The sequence below is a fragment of the Cibotium barometz genome, chromosome 32 (assembly GCF_041138505.1).
Source record: "Cibotium barometz isolate CiBa-2024 chromosome 32, ASM4113850v1, whole genome shotgun sequence".
Taxonomy (NCBI): Eukaryota; Viridiplantae; Streptophyta; class Polypodiopsida; order Cyatheales; family Cibotiaceae; genus Cibotium; species Cibotium barometz.
The window spans coordinates 27,660,275-27,680,927 of record NC_141077.1 but is presented as its reverse complement, the minus strand read 5'-3'; the positions used below and the strand labels follow the sequence as shown (position 1 = coordinate 27,680,927).

Sequence of the window (20,653 nt, the reverse complement as noted above, 5' to 3'; positions counted from 1 at the left end):
AGGTTGACAGTACATCTGCTTATGGGACTTCTATGATATTGTGTACTAGTCACATGAGATGGTAAAGTTGGGTATGGTTCACAGTCGGCCGCACCTTGAACTATAATTGCAACTATGAATGGTTTTTGCCTTTGGAACTAAGGTATGACTGAGGAAGATTGGAACATTGATCTTTGTCATATGGTTCTGGCTATTCTTGACCACAGGATCGGTCAATTGGATTTTGAGATGATGCTATTTGCGGAGTTGGTCTCCTTTGGAATGGCATGGTTTGGTTGAGCTCAAAGTTTGCAGCAACTTGAGCTTCGAGACTCTATGAGGGCATAAGTCTCGCGAGCAGTCCTATAGTTGGTTTGGTTCATTGATATATGGATTGAACTCTATCTGTGCATGTATTTATAGAGTTTCTGAGGTATTATTGTATTCTGGTGCCATTGGATCCTGGTACCCTTGAGAATACATGGGTAATACTCTGGTTGTGTCAGGATGAGATGCATGTATATTGGTATGATACATTAGGTACTTTACCATGTTCATGGTGTATCACTGAATGTGGCTCCTACGGGATGGCCATAAGCAGAGTGGGTAAAGCATCAAGAGGGACATATGTGGGAAGTACTTCGTGGATGTATAGTTTAGATGCATTGAGTTTTTTCATATGCTCATGTTGTACCATCAGTCGTGGGTCCTACGGGATACCCATGGGTGTAAGGCTTGCGAGCAACCCTCAGACTGTTATTTTGGAGTGGGTAGAGCATCTTGAGGAGCATATTGCTCACGAATGCATATATGTGTCATGCATATGTTTGTCATATGTTGAATGATGTATGGTTTTGTTTTTGGCTAACACACGTAACCTGTTTCCACTTGGTTTTAGACTTTTGCTGCAGGTTTTGAAGGAACAAGCAAGAGTTGTTTGTCACTCTGACATGACGGTTTGGCCTTATTGCTTAGGATGATTGTTTCATCACCCAGATGCACTGGAGGGGCATTGCTTTGGTCATATGGGGAATCCTTCTTCATTGGATGCTTACTGTGTTATTGAGTGCAATCGAGGACGCTTGCTATTTTTCAAGAGGGGGGTATGTTACGACCCTGTGTTTTTCCCTCTGGACAACAAGCAGGTGGGCACGGGCACGGGCACGGGCACGGGCACGGGATGGACACGTGTGAACAAGCATCAAGTTTGAATGTGAAAATGAAACCTATAAGTGTGGCCAGCCCAAGTATGAAAGGGGACAAAAAGAATTTTTAAAGTCAAGGTTCTTAAACCTTTGATTGCTAAAAATAATAATATTATTGTAAAGCATGCGTTTTCTTAAAAACTTTGCTTTTGGCGTTTTTGAGAAGAAAAGCGAATCGTTTTCTTTATAAGAGTAGCGAGCAGGCAGAGGAAGGTGTGCGTATAGATCATCGTATGGATCTTCAGGGGTGGTGGCCATGGCATGGCACATGGGTGGCGCTGCTGCATGGGTATTGCTGCCGCTGATGGGTACAGGGCTGCCGCCACCAGGTACCGCCGCCGCCGCCGTCGGGTGCCACTGCTACCGTCGGGTACCACCGCCGTTGCCACCATGTATTGCCGCCGCAGCCGGGTGCCGCCGCCACCGCTGATGAGTACTGCCGCTGCCGGGTATAGGAGCTGTCGTCGGGTACCGCCATCGCCGCTGCCGCTAGGTACAGGTGCCGCCGTCGGCCGTCGGCCGCCGCCGCCGCCGAGTGTTGCTGCTGCCGCCGCCGCCGTCGGCTGCTGCTGCCCCGTCGCCGTTGGCTGCTGCTGCTGCCGAGAGTTGCTGCTGTTGGGCGCTGACAAGGTGCTGATGCACATGGCCTACAGCAAGGTGCTGCTGCACATGGGCAGCCAGGCAGGTGATTAGGTAGTTGAGCATGGGCTACTTCCAAGTAAAAAAGCGGCCAGGCGACTATATTTATGGGCTACAGCCAGGCAGGCATCAAGCATGATTTTTTCTGCAGATAGTTGGGTACTCAGACGAGTGTCAGATGGGAGGCTCTCTACGCCAGGTGGCTGCATGTGTGGAAGCAGTCAGCGTGGGTCTCACTCTATCTCTCTCTGGGAAGAAGACGAGCTGAAGAATGCACCGAGGGGCTAGCAGTCAAGGGGTCTCTCTCTCTCTTGTATGAGATCCACCAATTGTTGTAACCTTTTTGGTCTCATAGGTCATTTTGGCCTTTTGAGGACGTTAATATATCATTTCATATCATTTTCTTACACAGACATTGTATCAGATCCACCAATTGTTGTAACCTGTTTGGTCTCATAGGTCATTTTGGCCTTTTGAGGAGGTTAATATATCATTTCATTTCATTTCTCTCTCTCTCTCTCTCTCTCTCTCTCTCTCTCTCTCTCTCTTCGCAAGTAGGCTTTGTTTACGAGATTTGGATACAGAGGATCAAGTTAAGATGCACAGGATGATGTTCTTGGAAGAGATGTGTGTTGCTCTTCGTCTGGGACTTATGTGTATTCAGGGATGGCTTGACACATCCTCTATCTTTCTCTCTCTGTTTTTTTTGGCATCGTGATTGGATGGTGCATATGTGGATTTATCTGTCATGGAAACAGGACATAGGTCTTTCGAGAAGAAACAAGACTTCGGTATCGAGGATACAGGTCTACGGTTTATGGATACAGGTCTTTGGTTTATCAGATACAGGTCTCTGGTTTCGTGTGGAAAGCATCTCTGGATTCATGTGAACAGGTTCTAGTTTTCTCGAAGTTACATGCAGGCTGTGACTATAGGAAGGACATATGGTTTGGTACAGCCCTACTGCTGTTTGGGAAAGGGTTCGTGAGATCCATGGTTGAGATGGAGAAGACCTTTTCAAGCGGGGAGGTGTCGTACAGATGTGCCTTCTCTATGGAATGCTTTGCTGTAATAGCGAGAGATCTTTTTTTGGAAAGTCCTGGGTGAAAAGCTATAAAGGGATCCTAATGGTAAAGGATTCGACAAGTCGTACTTTGTACTCATTTTTTGATCAAGTAAAGATATACCGCAAGGGGTGCCACTGCGTTTTGGGGCCAATCGGTGTCCTTGTACTATTTGCAGGAGCATTCTAGCTCCCCTGTTTGTTTTCCTTTTCCAGGTTCTCATAGGTGATGAAGTGTTTTGTGTGCGAGTGTTTATTCCACCGCCTGTCAAATTTTTGAAGGCCGGTTTCAGCTAGCACTTTGGCACTTATCCCCACTGCTGAAGGGATGAAAGCTGTTTCTCTTCAATATCCATGAGATGAGAAATGAGGGAGACCAAGGCTCTGTTTGTAGTTTTTTGGGGAGCCTATTCATGTAGTCGGCCAGCCCTATACTTTTCAAACTTGGAAAAACTGGGGGGAAAAATAGGGGAAATTATCCAATTCTTTGGCCAACCCTAGATCCGCTATGGTTTCACATGCTTCCTGATCTGCTTTACAACCTGCCCATGTTGAGCTGATGCAAAAACTTTAGACCATGGATAATAAGTCCATGCTTTGACCTAGCCTCATCATAATGCCAGCATGTACTATGACCTAGGATGTGGCAACAATTAAGGTCATAGTGAAGGAGTTTCTTCAGTTTTTTTTCCCCCCTTTTTTTTGGAGAGAGAGAGAGAGAAAGAAAGAAAGAAAGAAGAAAGAAAAGTTGTATTAACGTCTTGAAAAGGCCAAAATGACCTATGAGACCAAAAGGTTACCTCATATCCATGAGTTACATCATCCTGGGTACAAAATAGCTGGCACGAGAAGGTCCTGCGATGATGGCCCCCGGATCCTCTTGTGGTGGCGTGGCCATGGGCGAGGGCCATGGGGTCTGGGGCGTCGAGCTTTGCATAACTCAGTGGCTCTGTCGAGTGTCAGTTGAGCTCCTGCACTAGCCTGTGGTCCGGGTATAATGGGTGGATCGGCCTTCAGAGTGCTGGTATGGAAGAAGTCGGTGAGAGCTCTCTGTGCTGGTCCTCGAGCAAGTACAATTGATCTGGATCTCACTAAGGACTCCCTGTGTCTACGGAGATCTAGAAGAAAAAGTTCCCGGCATTTCTGATCAGGGAAGTCCATGATCCTGGAAAGTGGTCCGAACCCAGCTCGGAAGAGGAAGTGGAACCTCCCCCGAATCTCATAGTATACAGGGCATCGGCATATGTAACGACCCTCTGTCTCAAGCTCTGTGTGACAGAGCTGGCATATCCTGTCCTCTGGTGCGGCCACCCTAGGCCCATATCTAGCAGTCTCCATTCTCAGATGTTGGGACGAGGTGCGGATCTGGCCGATCTTACATCTCACCCCAAAAGATAGGTGTGTGTCTAGGTAGCGTGGGTGGATGATGAAACCATCCTCTGTCAGGCATAGGAGGTGATCTTTGTAGAAGGCCATCTTTGTTCCCAGTGGATGACTGGGTGAACTCCATGTCCTATGAGTATCCAGTCTGACAATGTCCTTCCTGATAACCCTGTTCCACTCTATGCGGCTGAGAGCAAATGACGGGGCCTCTATGCTGTATTGGAACGGGGGGAGTGCCTCCATCTGCATGCCGTGCATGCCAAACCAAGTGCCTACCTGTGCATACCAGCACTTTGTATCTCCCTCAAGTGTCAGCTGTCTCGAGGACTCCAGGGCTAGCCGGGGGTATCTATCAAGTGGAAGCTCCCATAGCCTGTGCCAATATGTCACTGTTTGGATTAGAGCCTCTGTCACTATCGGTGCAGCCCCCATCTCTGCCTGCACAATCTCATTTGGCACTGATGGCTTACTCCTAATCATGCGTGAGATCATCTCCACTCATCGGCTTCCACCCATCATATACCTCCTCTATATCTGTCTCGGCCGGCTCTCTCCTCTGTCTCCTCCTATGGTATAAGCTAGGACCCCAAATGGGGGCACCATACAGTAGTGCAGGTGAAACTAGAGTATCAAATAGCCAAAGCTTCGTCCTCGGAGAGAGAGAGAGAGAGAGAGAGAGAGAGAGAGAGAGAGAGAGAGTGTATTGCTCTCTTAACTTTTCCAAGAGCAGCATTATGTACTGTCAAGTCATGTTATCGCTCAGCTGTGTAACATGGGTGCTTTGTGGAAGTGGTTTTGGATTAGTTTATCATGATAAAAGATTAATGCCTAATCAGAGTCTTGAACCCATGCGCATGCTTCTTCTTTATGCAAGATATAGAGTAGATGGAGAGATGACCTAACCTACTGAGATATTCATATGCATGACTTACTTACAATGGAATAGAGATACCCGATGGTAGCACAACTCCTAAGCTCTCAATGACTCAATTATGAATGAACTAGATGGCTCTCAGCCATAGCCCCCTATTTATAGTGACTTTTGGGCTAATTGGCTGGCCAAACCTAATCTATGGCGTTCACACCATAATAATGATAATGTTGTCCACACATGGCTGCTCATTAGGTGCCTAGACAAGAATACAATGACTTGCCACAAATGCCCTTACATCGTGACATCCCCTCTTGCGTAACTTGGAGCACGGGTGCACATGATGCGCCTTTACTTCACGCTATTGATCCTTGACTGTGGGCTTGGCCTCCAACATGTTAACTTTTTTTTTTCCGGGAAAAAGATCCTTCTATTAGTTAATAAAAAACAGCCACGAAGGGCTAGATACAACCACGAACGGCTAGATACAAACTCGCTTGCATGTACGGGGCGGGAAACAAATAATCAAGAGGTGGAGAAAGATGCACTTTTCCTCCGGCTGGCTGCTCTATGAGGAGAAGGCTATCTCATACAGAGGGAGGGGGGAATAACCATAGAGGTGCTCTGTAATGCCAAGTGGGATCACCATCTCTAGCGGTGAGAAAAGGGCCAGGCCGCCAGAGCCTCAAGAAAGCTTCCGGCCGCTTCTACATGCGGTCAGAACTTCCTTGTAACTTCCACCATTGACCGCACAAGATATGGATGATATCGAGCCAAATGCTCCTGATGGACTCCGCAGGCGGAGTGTGGGTACCCTCGATGGCTTTGTTGCATCTAGCTCTACATATATGCCAGGCTGCAATGCTACTGCAAATCTCCCATCTCTGACATGAACCCGGACTCCAATGGTCAGTAGATGGGGCTGTGTGACTGGTATTGCCGAAATGCGGAGGTGAGAGACCTGAAGGGCTAGGCCCCCACCATCCTCCTCATAAGCCTTGACAACCTCAACCTCTATGGCCCAAGTGACAGTGCCCCATGTAATGATATGGGTCGAGCTATCCATCGTGAAGATTCAGAGAATCTGTTGCCAAACCTGTTGAGCTTTTGGGCAATCCCAGTGACCGTCGCTGAGACTCCTGAGGGTGGCCACACCTTTGGCAAGCTGCTGGTTAGGCTCCAAATTCCAATGGCCAACCACATGCCTACCGCCAAGCTCTTGTGTGCGATTAGCCAAAGAAAGAGGGTGATCTTTCAAGGCCGAAAACTGTCCCAGTGCCTTTTCCAAAAATTCGAGAGAAAACGTTGGGAGAGGCCCTATGACTGCCAATGTAATGCTACTGTTGGGGTGCCATCAATCTCTGGCATCTGAATCCTGCGGCCTAGCGGCGTTGTGTATGCAAAAAAGGGTGCATCCACAGTGTCCTCTTGATCAGCCGGATCACGCCAAGTCCACTCGCCTGGGTCCCACTGGAGACGCGTTAGAGGTCCGCTCTCCCAAATCCATAGCTGCCAGAGTCTCTCCCTGGCCACCTTGGCCGGTGGGGGTCTATGTGCCACTCATGTGCCTGGAATCCAATCACCCTCACCCTCTAAATCCTCCAAGGGGGGCTCGGATCTCTCTAATCTACCATGGGGACCAATAGAAAAAGTGAGAAAACCACAACCCTCCTCCGCTCCATGGATTGCCAATAGAATATCATGCCTAGTAAACACGCCAAGCCACTTGGGAGGGGGGGTGGGTGGGTTGTTCTTTGATAGGTGTCAGCCACTCCTGAGGAATAGTAGCCTCGATGTCGAGGCTGAGCGTGTCTCTACCTTGGATCCTTGCCAGGCCTCTCTCCTAAACCTCTGGGGGCGGTTGCCTGTGTGTAAGCCAATCTCCAAGGGACTTGGCAGGTCCTATGCTCAACGTGCCCCATGATACATGAGGTCGGGCCCCCAACATATGGCCACTGGGTAAATGGGTTAGGGCGTTCCAGATCAGTGGCTACGGCATACGCTCCTTTGAGGCTACCGGAGCTAGCTGCCTAAGGGCCGGCCTGAGGTGATCCCAAGCTCGGAGTAAGCTAGGTGCAAATCTGTCCTCAAAAGTTGGGCTAAATCCGCGGGCCCGCATCTTTGTGAAGATCCATCTAGTACTCAGCGGCCAGGGCCTCCCTAGGCTCAGGGTACGGGCTGAAATCCGAGCCAAGAGGAAGTCCTTCCAAGGCTTACCATCGGGAAGGAGTCCTCTAACAATCACCTTGCCCAGTAGGCCGTGGCTTTGAATAGTGGGGTCAACGATGCCTAGGCCCCCTTTGCGTCGTGGCTGATCACTCTCCATGCCACCTTCGCTCGGGTAGGCCTCCCGTCATTGCCGGCCCACAAGAAGTTCTGGATCAACTGTTGTACTTGACCAATGCATGCTCGGGAGAAGGCCCAAAAAGAAGTAATGTACCACATGTTGGAGGTGGCTATTCTCGTAGCTACTCTCGGGTTATCGTATGACTAGAAGTTGTGGTGGATTATTCCATATGCAAGAGCATGGGAAGTCGAAGAGCCATATATAGGGTGTGGTGGCACCTTGTCATAGATATCTCCTCCGGCTGGGTTTTTTTTTTTTTGGGGGGGGGGGGGGGGGGGGAGCAACGGCTAGGAGATGGGAGCCTAGCCACCACTGACGTTGCTCAGTGCCCTAGGGTGGTGTGCGTGCTGCTGTTGCGTGATTTTGACATGGTATCAGAGCTCAGCCTGTGTGGTCCTGGGTGGTGTCCTAACCTTTGTTTGATCGAGGTGCTTGAATTGAAGGAGGGTGTCGGAGGTGGCAATTCTCGTAGCTACTATCGGGTCATGGCATGACTAGAAGTTGTGGTAGATTATCCCATATGCAAGAGCATGGGAAGTCGAAGACCTATATATAGGGTGTGGTGGCACCTTGTCATAGATATCTCCTCCAAGCGGGTTTTTGGGGGGAGCAACGGCTAGAAGATGGGAGACCAGCCAACGACGTTGCTCAGTGTCCTAGGGTGGTGTGCGTGCTGCTGTTGCGTGACTTTGACACCACATGGTGGCAAGAAGGACCTGGTTTGCCACCACCACTCGACCAGCTAAGGAGAGTCTTGTAGAACTCCAGTACAATAGCATTCCTCCGAATGCTCAGAAGAAGGGGGATGAGTTGTTGCTCCGGAGAGATGTTCATGCCCACCTGGCATCCAAGATAGTGGATTGGAGTGCCCCTCGGGTCCACTGGAAAGCCTCGACCGGACGCCAAGTTGGGGCTGGTGTAGAGCCTACCCAAAAACTACACGATTTGTGCTAGTTGATCTGCACTCCTGATGCGCGACAAAAGATCTTGATCGCCTCAGCGAATCTTTGGGGATTCCCAATATTTCTTGAAAGGTAAGCTGCTATGTCATCTGCAAACTCTGAGTCCAGTAGCTCCTCCTAAGAACGGAGGGGGAGACGCAATCCCTAGAGCCCAGTCTCCTCAGCTGAGAGAGAACTTCTCATGGCCTCGACAACGAATAGGAAAAGATAAGGTGCCAGAGGACAGCCCCGTCGGACCGAGCGGGAAAGGGGGGATCTGTCGCCTTGGGCTCCTTGGGGATGAGAACCTGACTGTGAGAGGTTGAGTAAAGTCCTGAAACACTATGGATCCACTCCACTGGGAATCCCATCCGGCTCATCGTGTCCTCTAGAAAGCTCCAATCAACTCCATCATAAGCTTTCTCAAAGTCTAGGAGTAGCACTATGAGGTCTTGGTATCGCATCCTGGCGGAAGTAGGCGCCTCCTAGAAGGTGAAGATAATGTCCAGAATGCTCCGATCCTGAACAAACCTGTATGAGTGTCATGGATCAAATTTGGGAGGAAAGGCTGAAGTCTCCGGCTGATGGCCTTGGCCAAGATCTTGTAGGCAGTCCCAAGAAGGGTGATGGGTCTCCGTTGCCGGATCTCCAATCTGTCACAACCCTTCTTAGGAATCAAATGTATCAAACCCTCTGAAAGCCTCTCTGGCGTCGGTGATGTGAAGATTGTGAAGATGGTGAGAGAACGCTCTACTGCCTGCCCCTGGATGGCGGTAGCCACCGACTTCGAGTCCCACTTCCTCTCTGGGGCTACACTGAAGGGAAAGGAGAAGATCATTGCGCCACTTTTTGGTGAAGAAGGCTTGGAGTGATGAAACACCACACATATCTGAATGGAAGCTACTATCTCCTCAAAAATATATGTCCCTTCTAGATTGGCGCCGAGGGCAAGCTCTAGCGAGGTGGCCCATCAACCTGCAAATGAAACATTGGCCCAGAAGGTGTGAGTACTCCACTTGCTGAACGATGGGGTTGCCCCGAAGGCATGGGATAGATATGGCATGAGGCACTGTCTCTGGCGAGGCAATACAAATGCAAAGGGATGGAATCCCGGCCGCCCGTGTGAGAGACGAGGCAGCAGTTGGGGGGGGGATTCCATCACTCTCCCAATGGCTCCACGATCACCGGGAAGCGAGCCGGGGGGGGGGGGGGGGGGGGGGGGGGGGGTTGCAGCAGGAGCAGACAGTGGGGGGGAGAGGGTGGCAATGCGGGGGATGAAGGGGGGGTGCGCAGGTGGAAACAGGGAGCGAGGGGGGCTGCAGGCGGGCAGCGAGGGGACAGGGCAGAGAAGAGGGGGGGGGGGGAGATCACAGATCCATGCTTGAAGTCATCTGACACCTTTTTTCAATACCTCCAACATGTCACTGTGCCATACAGATTTGAAAAAATGCAACCTTGATAAGGAAAACACAAACCTGAGGTGAAAATGCTGATGATGATGGAGTTCTTTGCAATGGATCTCCATGCTCTTAGGAGAAATAAAAATTGTACCCCTTCCTCTGTGAAAACTTGATGCTATGATATTCTATGAGGGATTTGAAACGAGAGGTTGTGAAGCTCCTCGCTGTTGAGTGCTGCGCCTCCTTGCCTTGTCCTCCTTGGTCCGCCCCTCCTTTGCTCTCCATCCCCCTTTGTTGCCATTCCTCCCCCCCCTACCGATCCTTTTCCCACCTCTTCTTTCTGCTCGCTTTCTTTTCCCCTCTTCACTGCTCTACTTCTCTTACTTCCCTACCTTGGTCCGCTCCCAGCCTTGGTTTTGGACCCCCTCCTTTTCCCGTTAGCCTCAGAGTTGGAAAGTTTTCCTAGTGTTCAAGTGAGTCTATTTTGCTTAGATTCATATCATGGCTAATCATCCTCATTTTGCCAAAATCTTCAGGTCATATCCGTGCCATCTCCAGGCCCGTGATTGGGTGCTTGCAGCGTTGCCCTCCAACTTTGCACTCCACTTCAAAGATGTGAGGTTACTTGGGAGTTGTTTCTTCCAAGTGGATTTTGATGCTGAGAAAGCAGCCTCAGAGGTGCTGAAGGGCAGCCCATTCCCATTGGGCCGGAGGAAGATGTTCTTTCTACCACACACTAGCTATTTCGGCCCTGTTGAAGAAGACCAGAACCGCTTTGCTCTTACACTCAGATTCCCAGGTCTTCCACATGCGTATTGACACCGATGCTGGAGGCCATTGGGTGAGCTTTTGGTCTGGTCCTACAGGTGCTCCCTATCCCTACCTTGCCAACCTATGCCGCCCAGGTGGTCACTGCCTCGGGAGACGTCCCCAAGGTTATGGTGCTTGCTCATGAGAGTGAGCTTATTGAGGATTTTGTGTTGCTTCCAGGACCTAATGGTTCATTGAAGCATTGTACAGAGATTGCGGGTAGACCTGACCATTGCCGGGTATGTCACCAGCAAACAGCACTTTGCAAGAGATTGTCCTAGGGATAGGGATCATAGGAGATGCCACAAACGCCTCTCAGGTGACACAACCTAAGGTTCCATCTTGACCAACGTTCCGCCAGGAGTGGCGAGTCGTTTCTCATGGCCACCCTCCTGGTGAGAATGCTAGGACACAGGATCATACATCACCACTGCAGAATGATAATGTATATGGTTAGAGTGATAAGGTTGTGTAGCTGAACCTCAACCATCTCAGATCTTCATCTTGCCAACATGGGACTTGGCAGCCTTGTAGCTGTATGCTTGTGGACTTTGCTTCTTCAAGAAGTTTTTCTGTGCCTTACGAGCAGTGTTGCATAGAAACGCGTTTCATACACTTTTGAAACGTACGAAACGTTTCTAAACGTTTCGTACAGTATGAAACGCGTTTCATAAAACATGCAGTTTTTAAAAACCTTAAAAAACGTTTCTTTCCTGGATTCGTACGGCGCATATTATCACGCTTCCCAGTGGCCGCCGCATGCGAGTTCGCCGATTTGTGTGCCATCCTTCTTGTCCTTCCATCGCATCTGTCGACCCCCAGCTCCTTGGTGTCCTTGGGCCTTGTGGAGGTCTTCCAAAGGGGTAAAGTCCTGTTTTGCTTTAAGTTGGTTTTCTCTGCACAACTCACAAAACAGCACACTTTTTTCTCTTCCATCAATATTTATGGCATATCTTCCACGGTGTCGCACTTGCAGGGCCAACAATCTGCATTTATCCTCGTCTTGTAGGATGCCTCGAACAGGTGATTCTCTTTGGAACAATGTCACCTTCGAGTCTAGATATGGTGGCTCAGGCTCCGGAAAGTGGAAATGCAACTTTTGTGCTGATAAGCACCATGGCAGTGTCACCAGGTTGAAGGCACATTTCTCACAAACAAAGGGTTCCGGCATTGGGCCATGTAAGCATGTGCCACAAGAAATCTATGATAGCCTCAAGGCTTGGAAGGCCATGCAGCTAGGTATCCCCCTTGAGGATATCCCCAATCTGGGAGAGCCTGAAGCACGTCAAAGTGTCTCCAAGAGGACTCGCAGTATCAGAGAGGAAGATACCAGTGGTGAGGTTGCAGGTGGTTCTAGCTCGGCACCTCGAGCCAAAAGAACTAGTCTTCCAGTGTTCAAGAAAGGACATGTACAGGCAGGGATGCAAAAGGCTGCCATGAAAGAGGCAACGAGGGAGTTGATGAAGTTGTTTATTCAATGTGGATTATCCTTCCACATTGTCTGGACTCCTCGATGGAAGAAGGCAATGAGAGCTATCTCCCGCATTGGGTGTGAGTGGGATGGCCCCTCCTACGAGACATTGCGCACTACTGAGCTTCGCAAGGAGCAACTGGCTGTGGAGATGGAGATGGAGCCTCTCAAGGCCACTTGGGCAAAGTATGGTTGTACTTTGCTTTGTGATGGATGGACAGATGCGCGGAAGAGAAATGTGTACAACATTCTTGTGTCCTCCTGCAAAGGCACAATGTTCATTCGTGCCATAGATGCATCGGTGCCAGGGATAGTGGTTACAGGGGAGTTCATTATGTCCCACATGCGCCAGGCAATCAATGAAATTGGGCCTGATAACATTGTGCAGGTGATCACGGACAATGGGTCCAATTGTGTATCCATGGGCAGGATGTTAGAGGAGGAGTTCCCCAAGATTGTGTGGACACCTTGTGCAGCACACAGCCTTGACTTGATGATTGAGGATGTGGGAAAGCTTGATTGGGTGAGCCATGTATTTTCAGCTGCATCTACCATGGTGAACTTTGTCACAAAGAGGCCAAAGGTTTTGAGCATGTACAGGGCCAATAGTGATCTTGAGCTTCTAAAGCCCTCCAAAACTCGGTTTGCATATATGTTTATTGTGGTGGAGAGACTAGTGAGAGTGCGACATGGCTTATTACGCACTGTTGTGTGTCGTGAGTGGACAGCATGGGAGGACAAGGATGAGCCCAAGTCTATAGCATTCTCTCGTATGGTCATGAGAGATACTTGGTGGCAGGATGCAGAGGGACTTGTGAAGACACTTCAGCCCATGTATAGTGTCCTTCGGCTCACAGACATGGAGGGAAGTACCATTGGGCTGCTTTATGAGTTCATGGACAGAATTGGTGAAGCTCTCAATGATTTCACTACCTTGTCGCGTGACAGGTGCTCACCCTTGGGCTTTAACTTTAGTCTTTGAGTTATTTTATAAATCTTGATCTCTTATGTGTGTCACATGTTACATGCAGAGTTCAAGATATTAAGGAGATCTGGAATCGGCGTTGGGATTGGTTTCATAGGCCAATCCATGCTGTTGCTCACATTTTGCATCCCCTTTGGAGGAATGAGGAGCAATACCTCAATGAGGAGCTAGAGTCAGGATGGATCGAGTACATCACCAAGTTGGTGGGAGTGGGAGGTGATATACAGCTGATGAGAAAGCTCGAGGATGAGCTTCTCATTTACCGCAACGGTAGCCATATGTTTGGGCGAGCTACTGCATTGCTTAGGGAGACACAGTTGGAGCCAGTGTCTTGGTGGGAGAAATACGGTATTGGGACACCCAACTTGGTAAGGTTTCTTGATTCTTGAATCTTGTATCTTTGTCTCGTGAGTCCTATTCGTTCAAAATCTACATTCAAATGCTACTGTCTTTTTGACTCTAACTTAACATTCTTTTTTGTGCAATGTAGAGACGGATTGCACTGAGAGTTCTCTCCCAGGATTGCAGTTCAGGGCCTTGTGAGAGAAACTGGAGTACATGGGCTCTTTTTCACACGAAAAAGAGAAATAGACTGTCCTCAGCACAATTGGAGAGGCTTGTCTTTTGTCATTGCAATCTCCGATTGCTAGAACAAAAGGGTCATCCCATTGAGCCTCGCCAAGTGAATCCAGACAAGATTGATATCATGAAGTGCAAGGAGATTCCCGACATTCCTCAGGAGGAGAGAGACATCTATTCTATGCTCTATGAGGAGATCATGGCTCCGGCTCGCACTACACGATCTTCTCGAGAGGCTAGTACTAGTGGTGCACCTGCACCTCTAGAGGATGAGGCCTTTGAGGACTCGGCTACCGGCAGTGACCTTGAGAGTGAGGCTGCAGAGGCAGAAGATGCAGATGAGGATGAGCATGAGGATGCAGATAGTAGCTAGCAGCTGCCAGTATCATTTTATTTGGACATGTTATTTAGTTTGAACTTTGGACATGTTATTTATTTTGATCTTGGATTTAGAGTCATGAATCATCACCCATGTGGTGATGCTTTTTGATTTTTGTTTAGTCATCAGTGATCACCCACGTGATTTGTGATATCATCATATCTTACATGTATTCTGTTTTTATTGAAATGAATTCAATGTGGTCTCTTAAAAGTTCTGTCAATATTTTTTTCTTTTGTATATTTCAAGTAAAAAATATACATGTTTTTTCTGTTTTGTATGAAACCTTTTTTTACCCGTTTCTTACCTTTTATGAAACGTTTCAAAACGTATGAAACCCGTTTCATACCTGCCGTTTCTGAAACGCATGGCAACTATGCTTACGAGTCACGACTTTGTTGCCAAAAGAGTAAACCAGTTGAGCAAGATGGGTGATAACAGGAGAATGGTGTGATAAGCAAGGTGTGACGAAGGGCGATAAGCAAGGAGTGAGGCAGCTGATACACAGGTTAAAGCCAAGCCTCAAGTGACACATCACCAGTGTGTATCTTTTTGCAAGGACGCCAGGAAGTTTATGTGAAAGGGAAATGTGTGGCTGAGATGTGAAATGGCGGACAGCAATGTGTAGCTTCTTGCAACGGCTAGGCACACAGTGCATCGTTCCCATGGCCACCAATGAAGGAGAGGAAATACCGGCAAGCAGTGAGGAACTGGTGAGGGTAGGTGGGAGACGTAGGAGAGACGAGGTGGGGACGAGTTGTTGGAAGGTGACAATGATGCACAGGGAGACGGGTGAACAAGTGGAGGCATGTGTGTGAAGGGGGCAAGGAGCTAGGAGTTGCGTAGAGGGGTGGCGAGGAGAGCGGGGCATGTATAGTAGTCAAGTAGATAGATGAGAGCAATGGCAGCACATTGCGAGCAACGAACCACCACACAGGAGCATTGGGCGTCTGGACAAACAGTCCTTCACATTGGTGATGACCCCTCAGTAGTACTGCAGACACTCTCACGAAGCCCTAAGCAGCAGTAACCCTCCTTATTGATGACGAACCCCTAAAATGAAGAAAACGGTAGGATAAATCCCTATCCTAAATAGCATAATAGAAACCCTAGAAACAATGAGCTACAGCCAAAATTGGGCTACACTGTAGCTGAACTGAATGCCAATGACTAGAACAAACAAGAGAGTAAACACATGATCTGGACTATTTCCTTCCTTTGATGAGTGGAAAAGTCCCCTTTTACACAAAAAGCCCATAGAGCGTTTGCTTAGGTCCGGGGTCAAAACCACATCTTTACCGAGGCCTGACTGGGATCCGGGGTAGAGACAGTCTGAGCCTCGACATCAACTCTACCATTCCTCCGGAGTGGCTGATCCCGATACCTGAGTCTATTCCCCGGCAAGCTGGGAGTGCTTACTAGGCATGATATTCTCTTGGCAGTTCATGGCGCGGATGAGAGCACTGCCTTGCTCACTTTTTTGATTGGACCTCATGGTTGTGAGATTAGAGCCCCCTTGGAGGACTTCAGGGCATGCACGCTACAGAGGGTGAGGGTGATCGGATTCCATACATTGACCCACCACTGGCCAAGGCGGCTAGACTCTGGCGTTTATGGTTTTTTAGAGCCAGCCCATCATGCACCTCCAGTGGGACCCAGGGGAGTGGGTGTGATCTTGCAGACAGGGAGAGGAGACTCTAGGTACCCCATTTTTTACATACACCGCACAGCTTGGCTAAAGGATCCGGCAGCAGCAGGACAGTGGCAGTCTCAAGGCCTCTAACCACGCTCTCTCACATTTTTGGAAGAGGCTTTGGGACAGTTCTTCCCCTGGGGATAACATAGATATTTATGGCAATGCAGGGAAGCACAAAAGATTTGGAAGCACAGAGACCGTCTACCATTGTTTATGGGAGTGTAGGGAAGCACAGAGGATTTGGACGCACAGAGATAGTCTACCATTGCTTATGGGAGTGCAAGGAAGCATAGAGGATTTGGATTGTGATAGGAGCATCTTTGGAAGGATGAGGAGGCATGCTTACATTTCTTTTGGTGCTATCATTTGGTTAGGTACATCCCACTTGCATAGAGGTTGGAGAATGCATTGGAGATTTTTGCTAGCATTGCAGCCTGGCACATTTGGAGACTAGATACATTGAGGCCATTGAGGGCACTTTGGTTTATGATACACAGTGCATTTGCACAAGATTTGGAGTGAGATTATCCACACCCTCATAATGGCCACTTGGGCAAAATTAAGGGATCTTCAAGGTCTGTGAGAGAAAGCATCCAAAGATAAAATCTGTAGCAATACTCTCCCATAGAACATCCAATGGGTGCAATAGTCTTGCTTGCTTATGTCGATCAAACTTGACCTTCTAGCAGACTAAACATTCTCGAACATATAGCTTAATGTCCTTTCTGCTAGGCCAATAGAAGTAGCTTCTCCCAAACTTGAGTTGTAGTCACTTTTGGCCTCAAAATCCTGTCTCACATAAACGGGTTTGCATCATAAGAAAACCCTTTTTGATGACATAAGTAGTTTATGAGACAGTGGGAGCATGGCATCTTTTTCATTGTCACTCATATGGGACCTTGTTGGTAGCGCAAGGGACTTGATTGGTTGAGATTTCCTCATTGTTGGTTTGCAATCTCCCTTTTGTCGTTGGTGCTGGCTTAGCTTGTTTGAGATGTGGAGAAGCTCCAGAGACAGTCTACCATTGTTCATGGGAGTGTAGGGAGGCACAGAGGATTTGGATTGCAATAGCACACCTTTTTGGAGGGATGAGGAGGGAGCCTACAATTGTTTTGGTGCTATTGTTTGGCTGACACAGTCGGTGGGCCTGCAAATTAGGTTTGAAGGGAATGATAGAGATATGGTTATGTGGGGTTACCTAGGGATGGTCATGTGGGCTATCCATGGAGTGGGTCGGCGGTGCCGTCTTCAAGACATGCTAGAGTCAGGCTACATACATCTAGCACATAGATAGGACACTGCATGAAAGATCATTGCTAGCATCACAGCCTGGCACATTTGGAAGGCTAGAAGCACTCAAGCAATGGAGGGCACTTTGGTTTATGATACACAATGCGTTTGCAGGATCTAATTTGATATTATCCACACGCTCATGGCCACTTGGGCGAGGATCCAAAGACATTGGAGGGTTGCAGAGAGAAAATGTGGCCAATTCATGAAAGAATGGGATCATGGCATCTTTTTCACTCTCTCTCATATTGTACCTTGCTGGCAGCCCAAGGCACCAGATTGGTGGAGACTTCCCCTTTGCTTGGTTTGAAATCTCCCTTCTTGGAAATTTTTTTCATACTTCCTAGAAGTCTCTTTTCCAGTAAAAGAAAATCCACGTCTTGTACATTTTTTCATACTTAATAGAAGTCGCTTTCCGAAAAAAGAAAAATGTGACGCTCTGATACCAATGTAACATGGTTGCTTTTGAAAGAAGTTTTGGATTCGTTTATCATGATAAATCTGAAGATTTAATCAGGGTTTCGAACCCATGCACATACTTCTTCTTCATGCAAGATACACAGTAGATGGAGAGATGACCTAACCTACTTATGTAATCATGTGCATGACATATTTACAATGGAATAGAGATACTAAATGTTAGCAAAGCTCTTGGGCTCTCAATGTCTCAGTGATGAATGAATGAATGACTCATATGACCCTCAGCCATAGCTCCCTATTTATAGTGACTTTTGGGCTAGTTGGCTGGCGAAGCCTAATCTAGGTTGTTCACACCGTAATAATAATAATGTTGTTCACACTTGGCTGCCCATTGGATGCAATGACTTGGCACAATTGCCCTTACATACACATGAATCTGGCCATGTGCTTGATCTCTGAGCTGGCCAATGGGTAGAAGCATGTCCACGTCACACCTCAGAAGAGTGTACGTGACAAGCTGGGTCCAGCTCTAGTTACCTTTCTTATTTTAGCTGATTTGACGAGTACTGGATGGTGAGGAGCAGAGGTGCTTTTCTCCAAGGATGGAGCTTCCTCTAAGTGGTGTCGAATAGATGTAATCTGTTGCAACATTGATATACCAGCCTGTGTATGTCTCTGGCTCCAAAGGAATCATTTGTAACGGTAGATGGTAGCTCTACTTTATGTACTCCAAGGTGCTAGGTAGCTATACAAACAGTAACATTTGATTAGTTCGGATTGTCTCTGGCTCCAAAGGATTCATTTGTAACGGTAGATGGTAGCTCTACTTTATGCATTCCAAGGTACTAGGCAGATATACAAACAGTAGCATTTGATTAACTCGGATATATGAGGATTTTATATGACAGGGCATTTCATTAAGGAGGTAAAATGCTAACGTTTTAACTATTCTGACTATTTGTCCTTTGGAGTTGTTTCATGATGTTTCAGATAACTGGTTTGAGATACAAGAAAAGGCTCCAATTGCTGCCGTACACCTAGAGATTCTTGAGGCGTCAGACCTGAAGCCTTCTGATGCAAATGGTAAACTTACTGCTCAGTGTAGAGTCAGAGTTTCACTTGCTTTGGTTAATATTTCAAGTCTGACAAATCTCATGAATTAAACATGCAAACGTAATGCAGAAAAGTGAAAGATTTAGGTGAATGACAGGATTAAGTTACTGCTTTTTGCGTATAGAGATTAACCGATGCCCCACATATTTAGTGGATCTGTGTCTGTCTCCAGTGAGATAGTTTTGTTTTGTTATATTTTATTTTCTGTTCCATGATGAGATATGCTGTGGGCATTATTGTATCACTTTGGTCTCATAGGCCCATTCGGTCTTTAGTGGACGCTTAACATATCTTTCTTTCTTTCTCTCATCATCTTTACATTTGTTACAAACATTCTCATGAATTAAACATGCAAACGTAATGCAGAAAAGTGAAAGATTAGGTGAATGACAGGATTAAGTTACTGCTTTTTGCGTATAGAGATTAACCGATGCCCCACATATTTAGTGGATCTCTGTCTGTCTCCAGTGAGATAGTTTTGTTTTGTTATATTTTATTTTCTGTTCCATGATAAGATATGCCGTGGGCATTATTGTATCACTTTGGTCTCATAGGCCCATTCGGTCTTTAGTGGACGCTTAACATATCTTTCTTTCTTTCTCTCATCATCTTTACATTTGTTACAAACATTCAGAGTAGAGGAGGTGAGAAGAACACAGCCAGTGTTCTTCCAGTGCATTGGACAATGCTGAGCTAGAGAGCCAGACTAGGGCAAGGAGACACAAGTGCAACAGATCAGGGCACAGGTAGAGAGGTTCTAGCCACAGATGGTATCATCATTGGTCTCATGGGCAGTTTTGCCCCTGGTCCGGTTTGTCTCCCCCCCACACCCCCCCCCCCTTTCCCCTTTCCGACGTTAATAAACCTCTCTCTCCCTCTCACTCTCTTCAGAGAGGAACAGCCTTAACGAGCACATGTTGACAAAATCTTCACTCTTTCTTTTTATTTTGGTAGAACCATGTACTAGAGTCATCCTTAATCAGGCCTTGGGGTTTTAAAATGCCCAAATCTTCATCGTCACCTTTTTGGGCTCTTATTTGTGCACTTCTATCATCAAGTTTGTTGTCAACCTCACTATCAAAGCTTTGACTAGGACTACCTTAAGAATGCTGCAATTCATAACTTAACTCCTTAATTACTTTAGTTATTTATTAATTATTCTATGGACCAGAAAGAAGGTTACGTAAATAGACACATCTATTTATCAAGGCTCACACCTATTCATGGAAGGTCATATCTCTAGGCAATGGGCATGACCCTTCGGGTGACTTCTCATTGTAACTCTTCTTAGTCTTTTTAAGAGAGCCTTATGCATCAATGCAAAACACACCTTGTTTTCTGCTCTACCCTACTCTAATTTCAGAATTCAGTCTTAATTATTTTCAATTGAGTAGCCAAGACAAACAATAGTCTTCACATTGTTACCAGAGCACTCTTAGTATTCTTCAAAGTGATTCTGACATACTTATATAATGTGTGCACACCCTTCTTCACCAGCAACCAGTGTGTGCTGTGGCTGATGGTATGCTCCTCCTCCAGCAAACACTGCATCCTGTTGGCTTGGCTGCGCTCAATACCAGGTGTCGTCCTCCAATGGGCATCTAACCAGTTTCCCTTCTCCACTTGATGGAATTCCATGGATTTGAACCTCCCACCTTTCTTGTCTGATGCTTACTAGAGGTAGAGGTCAAGCCTATCATCAAGCCAAGTTTGTAGGAGTGGCCAAAGTCTAGTCTTAACCGCTCTTCATTTGACGAGGTGGGTCTAGCCGATCTGGTGATGAAGATCATTATTTAAAAAAATTCAACTCTTGAAGTTGACATCACATCTCCGGAATCTAAAGTTCTTGTGGTTAAAGATGATTATGTTGAAGTCCAGACAAGTTATAAGCGACTTTCACTCACACTTCATTCATCAATGTATGGGCAGACAGCTTATAAGTGAGTTTGGGCACTCCGGCCGGGTAGGCTAATAAACAGGCACCCAAATTATAAAGTGGTGTGGACGGGCATCCTCCCACTTATGGGAGAGGTGTGGCCTATGATGAGGTGGACCAGTGGCTAGCCATTATCAGTTTGGAAA

At 47.4% G+C, this 20,653-nt stretch overlaps 2 protein-coding genes across 3 annotated transcripts in view; both read left to right on the top strand.

Annotated features, from left to right (window-relative positions):
* LOC147620038 (C2 domain-containing protein At1g53590-like) overlaps nucleotides 1–20,653 on the top strand; it is a 77,705-nt gene that overhangs the window by 37,454 nt on the left and 19,598 nt on the right. For both annotated transcript variants that reach the window (XM_086772176.1, XM_086772177.1), the window contains exon 9: nucleotides 18,449–18,541. In XM_086772176.1, the coding sequence (XP_086628302.1) occupies nucleotides 18,449–18,541 (93 nt within the window). The remainder of the gene's footprint in view (nucleotides 1–18,448; nucleotides 18,542–20,653) is intronic.
* On the top strand, nucleotides 12,871–18,442 carry LOC147620039 (uncharacterized). Its single transcript, XM_086772178.1, has 3 exons — nucleotides 12,871–13,057; nucleotides 13,141–13,462; nucleotides 13,585–18,442. The coding sequence occupies exons 1-3, from the start codon at nucleotides 12,882–12,884 to the stop codon at nucleotides 14,044–14,046; spliced, it is 960 nt and encodes a 319-aa protein (XP_086628304.1). The 5' UTR covers nucleotides 12,871–12,881; the 3' UTR covers nucleotides 14,047–18,442.